Raw genomic sequence first — 10,907 nt, forward strand, 5'->3', positions numbered from 1 at the left:
CCTCCTCCTCCATAGTTGTGCTTGTGGGCCGAGTCGGATTACTCCTGACATTATAATCTCCCTGGCTCTAACTCTGGGAGCACTAAAGGATGCTTTGGCCTGGGCAAAGGGCTTACATTCACCTTCTGCCACAGGAAAGTCTACCATCTTAAGCAGGCAATTGGTAAAAGCCCCAATTGGGCAGATAAGTGCCGTACGAAGGGTCTCTGCTAAAGCTAGTGTCTTCCAATCTTTTAGGGGGAATTAAAAAAGTTCACAATTGGTTTAAACGGCACTAAGACAACATTAACCCCGGTTAAATAGACTTATCACAGCGGAGGTATTTCATGATGGTTCAATCTGCAGTTGGCCGGAGATAAAAAACCAGGGGTGTTGTTGTTGAGGATCTCACATTCACGTCTCCTCCAATGCAAACCGGTATTTTAGCCCTTGAGCCTCAAGCTGCAAATGAGGAGCAGATGGTTGTGCTTTTGGAAGGTATCAAGCTCTCCAGACTGCAATCTAAATAAATACCCCATCTACGGAGGAAATGCGTCAGGTGTGTGGGGTCAGGAATATATAAACAAAGGCCAACCAGTATGGAGACTTAAGTGAACTGATGCACGAGGGAGAGGTGGGGGAGTTACCACAAAGCCTCACAGGTGCTGTTTTTGTTGGGAGCATGCATTCAAACGAAACAACAGGTTCAGTGTGGATCCAAACAGAACTGATCCTTTAGAATTGGGACTGGAGCCAAAAGACGGTGAAGTTAAGCAGCGGTGTCCGGCCTCGAGAAGTGAAGCCAGCGTTACAACAGGAAACAAATTATTTGCTAACAAATATCTCATTCTAACAACATGAGTCATTCTGATATCCTCCAGCCAAATTATATACAAATGACTCTTTGCAGAGGTTCCGCTTGTGAGGCAGAGATGTTGGCCAAGTGCTAACTTTCTAGGACTTAAAATTCCTTCGATGTTGACCGAGAGAAAAAGGAAAAGACCAAAGGAATCTTTACACAAGCTTAGTGTCATGCCAGCGACGTGTATTGATGGATATTCTGAGGTTGTTATCACAGTGACCTCAAGAGTGGATTTCTTTTAGTCCTTTTGAAACATGGGGAATACCGCTGGGCCGCAAATCAAGAAAAGATGCCAAATAGTCTGCGCACTGAGAATATTTTGGTGACAGTCAACAGGTGCAAAATCATCCAAGTGCCACTTTAAAGAAAACTTACAACTACCTTCCTTGACATACACCTCAATTACTGGCCGAAGGAGCCCGTGTAAATACATAATGACTTCCAGTTAGCAGGAGATGTTGTGCTTTTTGTAGCCTTGAAAAGGAACCATCGGCCCAGAGACATTTCCTGACATTGGGCAGGAACATTTCTACTCCATACATATTGTTCGCAGATGTGTAAAGTTTTCGTAGGCCAGCCTCCTCTGCAATAAATGTCCAACAGCTGTTAATTGCTAAGTCAAGTCAGAGACAGCGGGAGTGAAACACTTGATCTGTATACAATGAAAAGTTTCACTCGACAGCTACGATTACATTAGTCATGAAGACAGTCTGACATGTGAGCATACACAAAAGAAAAGAATACAACAAAGTGTGTTTCCAATTTCAATGTGATAGAATCCCGTACACGTTGGATTGAATCTTTTCCACTGGGTGTGGATAAGTGAAGAAACACATTCTGTTTAGGTTTGGGCAAGATTTTAAGGAAGCCCTCAATCAGTAACACTATAAACAGACCGTTCCAGTCGAGGTGTCATTAGAAAGGCTGGAAATAAGGCACAAATGTTGCTACTACGCTCGTCTTGCACAAGTCGCGGTTTGATGATTGGACAAGTAGCCTTTCACCAAATGTCATCCCGGCGAGTGGAAAACTACTTTTTAGAGAACAGGCAGTCTAAACAGGCATTTGTGAAAAAGATGCAGTGGGACAATGAGAGCTTTTTCTGAGCATTTCATGTTGAAAGACGGCCCTCCCCTCCACGAGAAAAGTGGTAACAAGGTAAATCCATCCTGGCCAAAGAACAAATATACATTGCAAATTGCCTTTGTGACCGGACGAGATGAGGCCCCGGGGACGCAGAGGCCATTTCAGTTTGAAAAGAGCCATGCAGAGACTCTCACACACGTTTTCTTCAGCTTCTAAACGCCTCGGTACAATTTGTACTTCCAGTTTGTATGTAATGTACTTATTTCCAGTGCAACCAGACTACTATGCAGCTAGATAAACAAACCGGTGTTTAGAATTACACATTTGTAAACACAGCTAAATGCTGCCCCCATCTGTCAGTTGATTATAACTACACATCACCCTCAGTAAACACCCTCTCGCCAACAGAGATGCCAAGACGTGAAGAGCTTTTGTTGTTAAATGTAAAACATATTTTATTTTCTCTTCTTAAACCGTTATTGTGCAGTCTGGCTGCATAAATCTGATGCCCCACCCGAGGGAGCTCTTCCTGCTGCACTGGAGGCCTCTGCCTTGAAAACCCTTGGTGCCATCGGGGCCCAAGGGCTGCCGCAGCACTCTTTGCATCAAGCAGGGTGCGTTCAGGTGCCCAGATACCTTTGAGTTCAACGCAATGGCTGCAAATTTGCGCCGCAGCACCCACGGGCTCGGAGAACTCCCTTTGTCGCAGTCTCCAGAGCTCCAGTTCGTCTGAGTGGACCTCTGATTCAAACCGGAGACGGACTGGACGTTGCTCTTGGTGAAAATCTCACTAAAGGACCCTTCGTTGGAGTTATCCAAGAATGTTTGGGGAGGATATGTTTCTGGAGATTCACTAGGAACCTTGAGCGGTGAAGGAGGTACCTGCTGGACGAAGTCCGTGGAGATTTCTAGCGGGTTTTCCTGAGAATGTGTCTCCTCTCCAGACTGGTCCCTGTTTTTTTGTTCCGAAAATTCGTCCTTGGTGACGTGATGCATCGACTGGAATCCCAAAGGCACCACACACATGCCCTTCCCATCAAGCTTCTCCTCTTCTGCTTTCAGAGCATTGTAGGCCTTCCGAACCGCCTCCAAGCTGGCGAACTTGGCCACGGCACACCAGTGTTGACCGAGCTCTTTGTGACGTTTGACGTAGCACTGCAGCTCCTTGGGAAGCTCTTTGCCCGGAGGCAGGATCCAGAAGGAAATAACGTTGCTGTGAACGCTGAACTTTTGGAGGATCCTGTCTGAGAGCGGAAGAGGCTCCGGGCCCCGGGCTGCTCCGTCTTTTCCGCTCTGCTCCTCAGAAATGTTCCAGGCGAGGAGGAGCCGGCTGGTGGGGGAACACAGCAGCCACTTGGGAAGCGGCTCCACGCGTCTCACTTTGGTGCATTCGTCGTTCACCTCCAGCAGGTTGGAGCACTCTGCTGCTGCTAGAGTCATGTGCCAGTTTGTGCTCAGGGCCTTCATCTGTAACAAATATTGGCAACCACAGCTGTGTTCACATTTTACTGGATTGCTTTCAGTCAAACAGCTGCAATGTAAACATCCTCAGAAAGCACACACAATCTTGCTAAAAACCAAACACGTATTATTTACCTTTCTCAAACTGGTGAGAAGTTTGAGGCTGACGTAACCCTGCCTGTTTTTCTGCATATGTTTCAGCAGGAAGCCGTCCTCTACCAGGTGACTGTCGGAGAACAAATCCTCCAACCGGGCTTTAATCTTCAAGCAGAGCGACTCATTCTGACAGTCTTCTCCATCTTGGACAGATTGTGCATAATCTCTACAACACATAACTCAGCATCATGATATAGTCTGAAAACAGCATCGTAGATTAGTCAGCCATATGTTTTTAAATGTCCTTACCCAGTTGGATTACTCATGGTGTCACCTATAGTGATCACAGTACACTGAACTGTACTGTTGTTTAAGGCTGTTTCCCCCTAAAAAATATCCAGCAAACTAGATAGAGTTGATACCTCTGAATGGAGAAAATAAAATGCACCTGGAGACCGTTCATATGGCAACAATGATGTCAGTTGGTTTTGTGGGATCCAAAACAATATTTTGTAAAATGCTGTAACCAAAATTCCACATTACACGATGCACCTCCAACAACAATTAGAACTTCCTCTCGAAACAATTTACTGTGCTGTGCACGAGCGTCGTGTCGACGGACTATTAACGGTCACAAACAGGATATTATCAAGAGTAAGGTCCAGTCCGCACAACAGAAATACCAACAATGCATCAATATCCCCTTCGACACAGAAGAGCATCGTTATAGTTGTGAATTTTCTGCAGTGCAGTTGAGGGAAATCAAATGAAATGAATGATACTTGACTCCCACACGCATAATATACAGTGGCACTTACGATTAAAAGCAACCATTTAAATCCAGCTTTACATCCTGTTTGTGTTGTTGTGGTCTTCAGATAATTCACGCTCTTCGCATGAAACTGCAACAGGCTGCTGAAAGCAACAACAAATCCGTCGCTTAGCATGAGACGGTTTGTGTCCGTCAGATTTTAGTCAACATCCTTTTACCGGGTTTTACAACCAGCACATGTAAGATAAACACAATTTGCAGTCATCCTCATCTTTCTATCCGTGTTGCTATTAAGTGACATCAGCAGGCGGTGATTTAACACTCTCTGTGGGTTGCTGATTAGGAGGGAGACCGAGAGAGTTACTGGAGATGGTGAGGGTTTAATGTTTGCACACCCAAACTAATGCTGGCGAGTTTGATCGGATTTGAGTGACAGCAGTGTCTCCATGGCAACGTAAGCAAACACCCAAACAACTGCTATTAGATTGCAGTGTAAGGAACCACTCCTCTCTCGGTGACTCATCCCATATCTCCCTCTGAGGTGAGCAGTAAGTTGAGCTTTCAGACACTCAGCATTACTTTGCATCATCACTGTCATTGAGATGCATTGCGGATTGTTAGCAGATGCTTGTGTATATGCCACGAATACTACTTCTTACTCCACTGTGGTATTTTTCTAAGATGCAGTCGCTCAAAAAAGTGAATATAGTAAAAAAAAAAAAAAAAATGGTGCGCTACACAGTAAATATAGACACCGATATCTCATTTAACATGGAGTTGATGGGTCCGTGGAAATAAATGACCATCTTTTTTCCAAAAGAGCTCCGCCCACTTCAAACCAGCCGGAAAACCACAGACAAAACACCGCAAAAACTGTCCGAGAATCAAACATCTCGGTTTAAATTACCTTCGCGAAATGATTGGTGATGATAACAAACGCATCGCCTTGACAACAGAGCAAATTCCATCTGTTTTAGAAGACTATGAGAAACCCATGTAGGTAGTGGACCTTGAAGAAGGGTTATTTTGTCAGATGATGACTTCATATTTGTCTTAATAATGTGTCTATGTAAGACCCCACTGCTCACAGTAAGAAGCTGATTATGAAATTAGCTTTGGGGGCCAATCTCAAAAATGATTAATTTTTCTTGTGGTTTTATGTCTCTACGGCGACATGACCATCCCTGGACCCTGGACAGATCGCCAGTCTATCGCCAGGGTCAACGCTCTATTTCACACCTCTGGGCAATTTTCAGAATCACCAATTAACCTGACACGCATGTCTTTGGATGGGGGGCGGGGGGAGGGGAAGCACAGGGAAAACACAGAAAGGCCCCCGGCCGAAGCTCGAACCCAGAACCTCCTTGCTGTGAGCTAAACCGCTGCACCACGACACATCTAACAACATCTAACATCTTAAACTATCAAGTTCTGATTAGTCGTTGGAAATGAGTGACATCCCCTTTCTTCAGCAGAGCCCCGCCCACTTCGACCCGGTGACAACAGCAATGAAAGAAACACAAATATGTCCCTTGTGTGAAATAAACAAACACATTATAAAAGAAACAATTAGAAAGCGATTAGCGACCCATCACCATGACAACTGAGCAAATTCTTATCTCCCGAGATGTGATTGAAAGCCTCGGAAAAAGTTGGTAAAAAGTCCCTGAGTTGAAAGCATTTTGTCTATACGTGGGCAAAATACAGACAGACTGCTTATAAATAAGAAGGGGTGGGTGTGGCTAAGAAAATAGGGGGAAGTGGGCATCTTTCACGATTCATAGCTACACTTCTGCATAAACAAACTTTAAAGTACCTGAACAAGAAGCTGTTAGAAATGCCCTGAAACAAAGAAAACTCCATAATCAACAGACTACAGCAGTCGTGCACCAGGAAAAACCTCTGGCCACCAACAGCAGCAACGTTCTCAGCGGGAGATGAAGCAGACATATTTCCAGGTGACCCTCTGGGTGACAAATAAAAGGAAGCGTCACAAGGCGGTCTTTGTACAAAAACCCAATTATTTAACTTTATTAACATCAATGTTTTTTCTTTTTCATCAACAGTTTCTTTTTAAATTCCAGTTCTTTATCAACAAATAGAAAACAGACTGTGTGTACAACAGATCGAACCCCTACAGCACTAAGCATTCACAAGGTAAAAATGAACATGTTTTTTTTGCCAGCGTTTCTCAAGTCCCCCGTCCCTCCCTCCCTCCCTCCCTCCCTCCCTCCCACCGCCACGGCCACGCTGTAGGCCTCTCGGATTAGACGCCCCCCCCCCCCCCCCCCACCCCCCCTTCTCCCTGCGGTTGGCGTGGGAGAAGATGTGATGTGTGCTTGAGTGGTGCGATGGCTCGTGCCGAGTGAGGAGTCGTCCATTTGGATGGGTGGGGGGGGTGAGGTGGGAGGGGGGGGGGGTGGGGGGGTTTGTGCTGTTTTTTTCTCCTCATTCAGACGGACAACCAGCTGTCGAAGTTACTATGGTAGTACAGTAGATACAACGGTGTTTCCATTAATACACACTCTAGGACAGCAGGCTCTCTGCAGTGTCTCTAGGTAGATCAGCAGAATGAATCCTTTTTAACAATATACTTTTGAAGCTGTGTATATATCTATGTGTAATTGTACATATATATAATCAATCATAATTATATATATATTTATAGTTCTATTTCTGTATAAAATAATATCAGGTTTCAGTCCAAAGGGCTGAGTCTCTGTCCCTCTGGTAGGAATGGTTGATTCTGTACAGGTACCAACGTTGATGGCTCTGCTCCTCAGCCCATGTCGAACCACTTCCGCTCCCTTTCGGTCCGCGTGGTTCCACTCCAAGCGAGCCAGCCGAGGCCGATGGCGAGCGAGGAGATGGGAGGGGCTTGGAAGAGCATCTATATTCAGAGATCGGGAGTTTTATTTTTCCGTCACCTACCCTTCGGGTATAAAAGTCTGTTTTCCTCAGGTAAGTTCTCCGCTGTGGAGTATGAAGGCCTCAATGCCATAGGCTTCTGATGAAAAACGAAAATAAAAACAGAAGAAGAATAACAGAGAAATAATGTGCCCTCCATTTTCTGTACACCTCGGATTTAGTCTCTTGTTAAGGTAATTCTCTTGTGTTTTAGCTAGCTACCACGTTTACAGAAGGACAACTACAGCAAGTCTGTGCTCTGAAATCAGTTTTCTCAAAGTTGATTCTTTTTTTTTTTTTTTTAGCGAGACGGCAAGTGAAAAAGGCAATTTGAGATATTGAACTGAGTAAGACCAAAAAAAAACAAAAAAAACAAAAAAACATTTATGACATATTAAAATGAGTAAAAACAATAATGTAATGTGACAAAAAGAAATCTGACAGCAGCTCAGAGAACAGTGGTCCTCCTGTATTAGTATCTAGGAACATGATAAAAATACATGTCCCTTGTGCTAAAGTACCCTAGAAATCATTATGAAAATAATGCGTGCCCGAGGCGGGGCCGTTTAAGACGGAAGAAATGTCCGATATTTAAATGATTATTAAAAACAACAACAACAACAACAAAAAGTATACTAAACAATAACATTTGACATAATGAATCATAATATTGACAATAAAATTAACACACACACACACACACACAAAAAAAAGAGAAAACAGAGAAAATGCTCTCTTAGTGCTACCAGTAGCCTTTGACAATCAGGGAGGTTTGGCTTCGACAGAGCAGAGAGGCGAGCTGCCGCTCTGCGCTGTCGGATCTGTACAAGACTTGTCACGTTTGTCATTGTCACTGTAACGTTTCTGTTTGTTATTTTTTTTTTTTTAAAGCAAAATCTCAGGTGGTTGGTTGGTTAAACTCGGCGTATATCTCTGTGATTGTTTAAGACCGGGGTCTGCAAGCTCGTCCCTTTCTCCACCCCTCCCGGTAGCTGCGAGGGGGTCGGGGTTATTTTAAGAGGGGTGGGCGGGGGGAGGGGCGGGGGCGGGGGGGGGGGGGGGGGGGGGGGGAGTCAAGTGAGTGGATGGCTGCTGAGATGGGATCACTTGGCACACTCCTGAGAGGTTTGACCGGGGGTGGGGGAGGCTGCTCAGGTGGGAGTGGTTACGTTGCATAGTGGTCAAAGCTCCCCAGGTACTCCAGCGCTGCCCTGTAGCACAGCTGGTACTGGTCCTGAAGAGAAAGAGAGAAAGTCCAAATGAACCCTTGTAATTCCCTTCTTCTTAAAGCAATTGTTGCTCAATAAACAGTTTGTTCACGTGAATCCGAGTGATTGTGACTCTTCTCCGTAACTTATAACTCGCTGCAGTACTGAGTCACTTCTTAAACTCGTGACGCTTTCAGTTTCTAAACTTGTGACAACTGTAATCTTCGACAATGTTTATGAACTCATTTAAATTCACACCACGGCTGTCTGTGCTTTGCCTGCTGTATAATGACACCGGGCCAGCGCGATGCCACCGGATGAGTTTGCTGTGGGATTTCTGATGCACCTCTAAAACCTCTATTAAAGCAGGATTTGTCACTAAGTCTTTGTTTTCGCGGAGCCCTCGGCAGACAGAAACGCTTCAGATAACATCAAGTTTAAATCACACATAAAAAAAACCCCCCCTACAATATTGACTTTCAAATACCACCCTGTCACTGTGGGGGATTTAAGTGTGAGCGGTGCTGATGTCGGCGTGTCGCCCTCACCTCGGTCTGCACCATGGCGGGCCGCTGGGTGCGAAGTGTCTTCACTGTCTGGAAGAGGTCGACCACGCCTTCGTACCGCATCCTCTCCAGCACGATGCTGAGGGTGATGAAGACTCCGGTCCTGCCCACCCCGGCACTGAAACACACACATTCATTGTTACACCTCCTGTCGGGACGTTCAGGCTCTGACTCGTGGACATTTTCTGAATTTACCGCCCCAAATTAAATCTCGCTGACAACTGATTTCAAGTATCTCTGGAGGAGGACGCACCCGGAATGTAAACTTTCGACCGTCTCATTATACAATAAACATGCACGTATTACCTTTTGCTTTATTTAACTTTTAAAAGCACAATCCGAAAAGTAAAATCTATGCTGATGTTCCTCTTTTACCTGCAGTGTACAGTGATTGGTCCGTCCTGTCCAAACTGTTCCTTGGTTTTGTGCACTTGTCCGATGAAATCAATGAAGCCCTCTCCGGTTTTTGGCACTCCTTGCTCGGGCCAGTCAGTGAACTGGAACTGGCGGATTGTTCTGGACTGTCCATCCTAGAGGGGCAGCAAATAAAGGAGTTGAAGTCCATTTAAGAAGCCCAGTCTACGACCAGATAACACCTCTTGCTGTACGGTGCAGTTTGTGCTTCCACAAATCTCTCTGTGCTCTGAATTTAGAAAAAAATACAAAAAAACCCCGCCACAGCAGAGGGTCTCAGGTTGAGCGCTACGAGTACCAATAACCCTGCTGGTTGTCACTGCAGACATCTAATCATCTAATTTATACCTGGGATGCGATATGAATACAGAAGACGACCTGGATAAGAGAAAAAGCAGCGGGGCTGCAGCGCTCGTGTAACCAGGACTGACAAATACTCAACATGGAGTCACGCAGACGGTTCTGTGGTGTCAGCATGTGCGAAATAAATGTTTTGGTGTGCATACTTAGAGATCTAAACACATCACTCAGCCATTTATTCAACCTTTATTCATACAAGGTGACCCCGACGAGAGCGGTTTCACTTGCCTTCTGCATGAGCGCCGTGCGCACAAACGCCACCATCAAACATCGTTCACAGAGCAAAGAACATACGTTTAGACAAACATTCAGGCCCGCAAACTGCAAATAACTACACACATGTATAGAGAGCGATAGATACGCACGCACACACACACACATATATAGATATATATAAAAAAAGAAAGAGTGGATGTGGGATTAGAGTGCCGCTGTGCCGTGAGCCTTCAGATGACAGTAAAGTATATTTATAGCACATTGAAACTACTGCATCACAGGGAGTTCCAGTACTGGCCCTCGGGGATTGAAGGCTATGCTTTTCATGTATTTTCACAGTGATCTAAAGACACTCACACACACACACACACACACACACACACATGCTCACACACACTCTCACACTCACACTCACACTCCATGGAGCTGGCATACTGTTTCTAAAATCCAGGTAAACATGTTTGTTGACGCATTCACTTGATGTCAGCCTGTCAGGAAAAATAACACGGGACGCGTTCTGATCATCTGTACCTTGAAATCAAGACGGGATAATTCTTAACCCGCGACTCTTGGTATTTGTATCAAATACCTAAAATTAAGTTGGATTTGGGTTGGATGGTTATATTTGTGTAAAATGCCAATCACTCCTCGCACACGCACACACACACACACACACACACACACACACACACACACACACACACACACACAAGGGCAAACCGGCAGACTTTCACACAGAGTGAACCCGACGTACCCTGGCATCTGTGACTTTGAACTCTCTGAGGATGTACTGAGGCATGTTGTACTCGGCCATTGGATCCACCACAAAGTACTGGTACCTGGCTGAACGCTCTGCTGGCCAGTACTGATGGCACTTCTCCTGCAAGAGAAACATTTTTTTTCAGCACTTAAAGTTGAAGAATCGTTTTCCAAACACATTCAGAGGGGGGAAAACAAAAAAGAATGACTTTTACATAATG

General features: G+C 45.1%; 2 protein-coding genes across 22 annotated transcripts in view; both read right to left on the reverse strand.

Moving 5' to 3' along the window:
• Positions 1 to 4: 4 nt before the first annotated feature.
• Positions 5 to 6,462, reverse strand: LOC138203160 (la-related protein 6-like). The gene is made up of 2 exons (XM_069157831.1): positions 3,524 to 6,462; positions 5 to 3,394 (listed from the first exon to the last, which is right to left on the reverse strand). Exons 1-2 carry the CDS (start codon positions 3,719 to 3,721, stop codon positions 2,396 to 2,398), a joined length of 1,197 nt encoding a protein of 398 aa, XP_069013932.1. The 5' UTR covers positions 3,722 to 6,462; the 3' UTR covers positions 5 to 2,395.
• Positions 6,463 to 6,498: 36 nt separating this feature from the next.
• LOC138203162 (receptor-type tyrosine-protein phosphatase F) overlaps positions 6,499 to 10,907 on the reverse strand; it is a 166,540-nt gene continuing 162,131 nt past the window's right edge. For all 21 annotated transcript variants that reach the window (XM_069157853.1, XM_069157845.1, XM_069157856.1 and 18 more), the window contains 4 exons: positions 10,682 to 10,807; positions 9,313 to 9,467; positions 8,920 to 9,055; positions 6,499 to 8,397 (listed from right to left, as the gene is read on the reverse strand). In XM_069157853.1, coding sequence (XP_069013954.1) covers positions 8,329 to 8,397; positions 8,920 to 9,055; positions 9,313 to 9,467; positions 10,682 to 10,807 — 486 coding nt within the window. In that variant the 3' untranslated portion in view covers positions 6,499 to 8,328. The remainder of the gene's footprint in view (positions 8,398 to 8,919; positions 9,056 to 9,312; positions 9,468 to 10,681; positions 10,808 to 10,907) is intronic.

The sequence above is a fragment of the Embiotoca jacksoni genome, unplaced genomic scaffold (assembly GCF_022577435.1).
Source record: "Embiotoca jacksoni isolate LCO1_2020_lvr unplaced genomic scaffold, fEmbJac1.0.p SCAF_22, whole genome shotgun sequence".
Classification (NCBI taxonomy): domain Eukaryota; kingdom Metazoa; phylum Chordata; class Actinopteri; family Embiotocidae; genus Embiotoca; species Embiotoca jacksoni.

Excerpts from the sequence above, each read along its gene's own strand:
- LOC138203160 (XM_069157831.1), bottom strand. The coding sequence starts at position 3,721 with ATGTGTTGTAGAGATTATGCACAATCTGTCCAAGATGGAGAAGACTGT. Across the intron at positions 3,395-3,523 it reads TTCTCACCAGTTTGAGAAAG|ATGAAGGCCCTGAGCACAAA; the intron begins GTAAATAATACG and ends TATTTGTTACAG.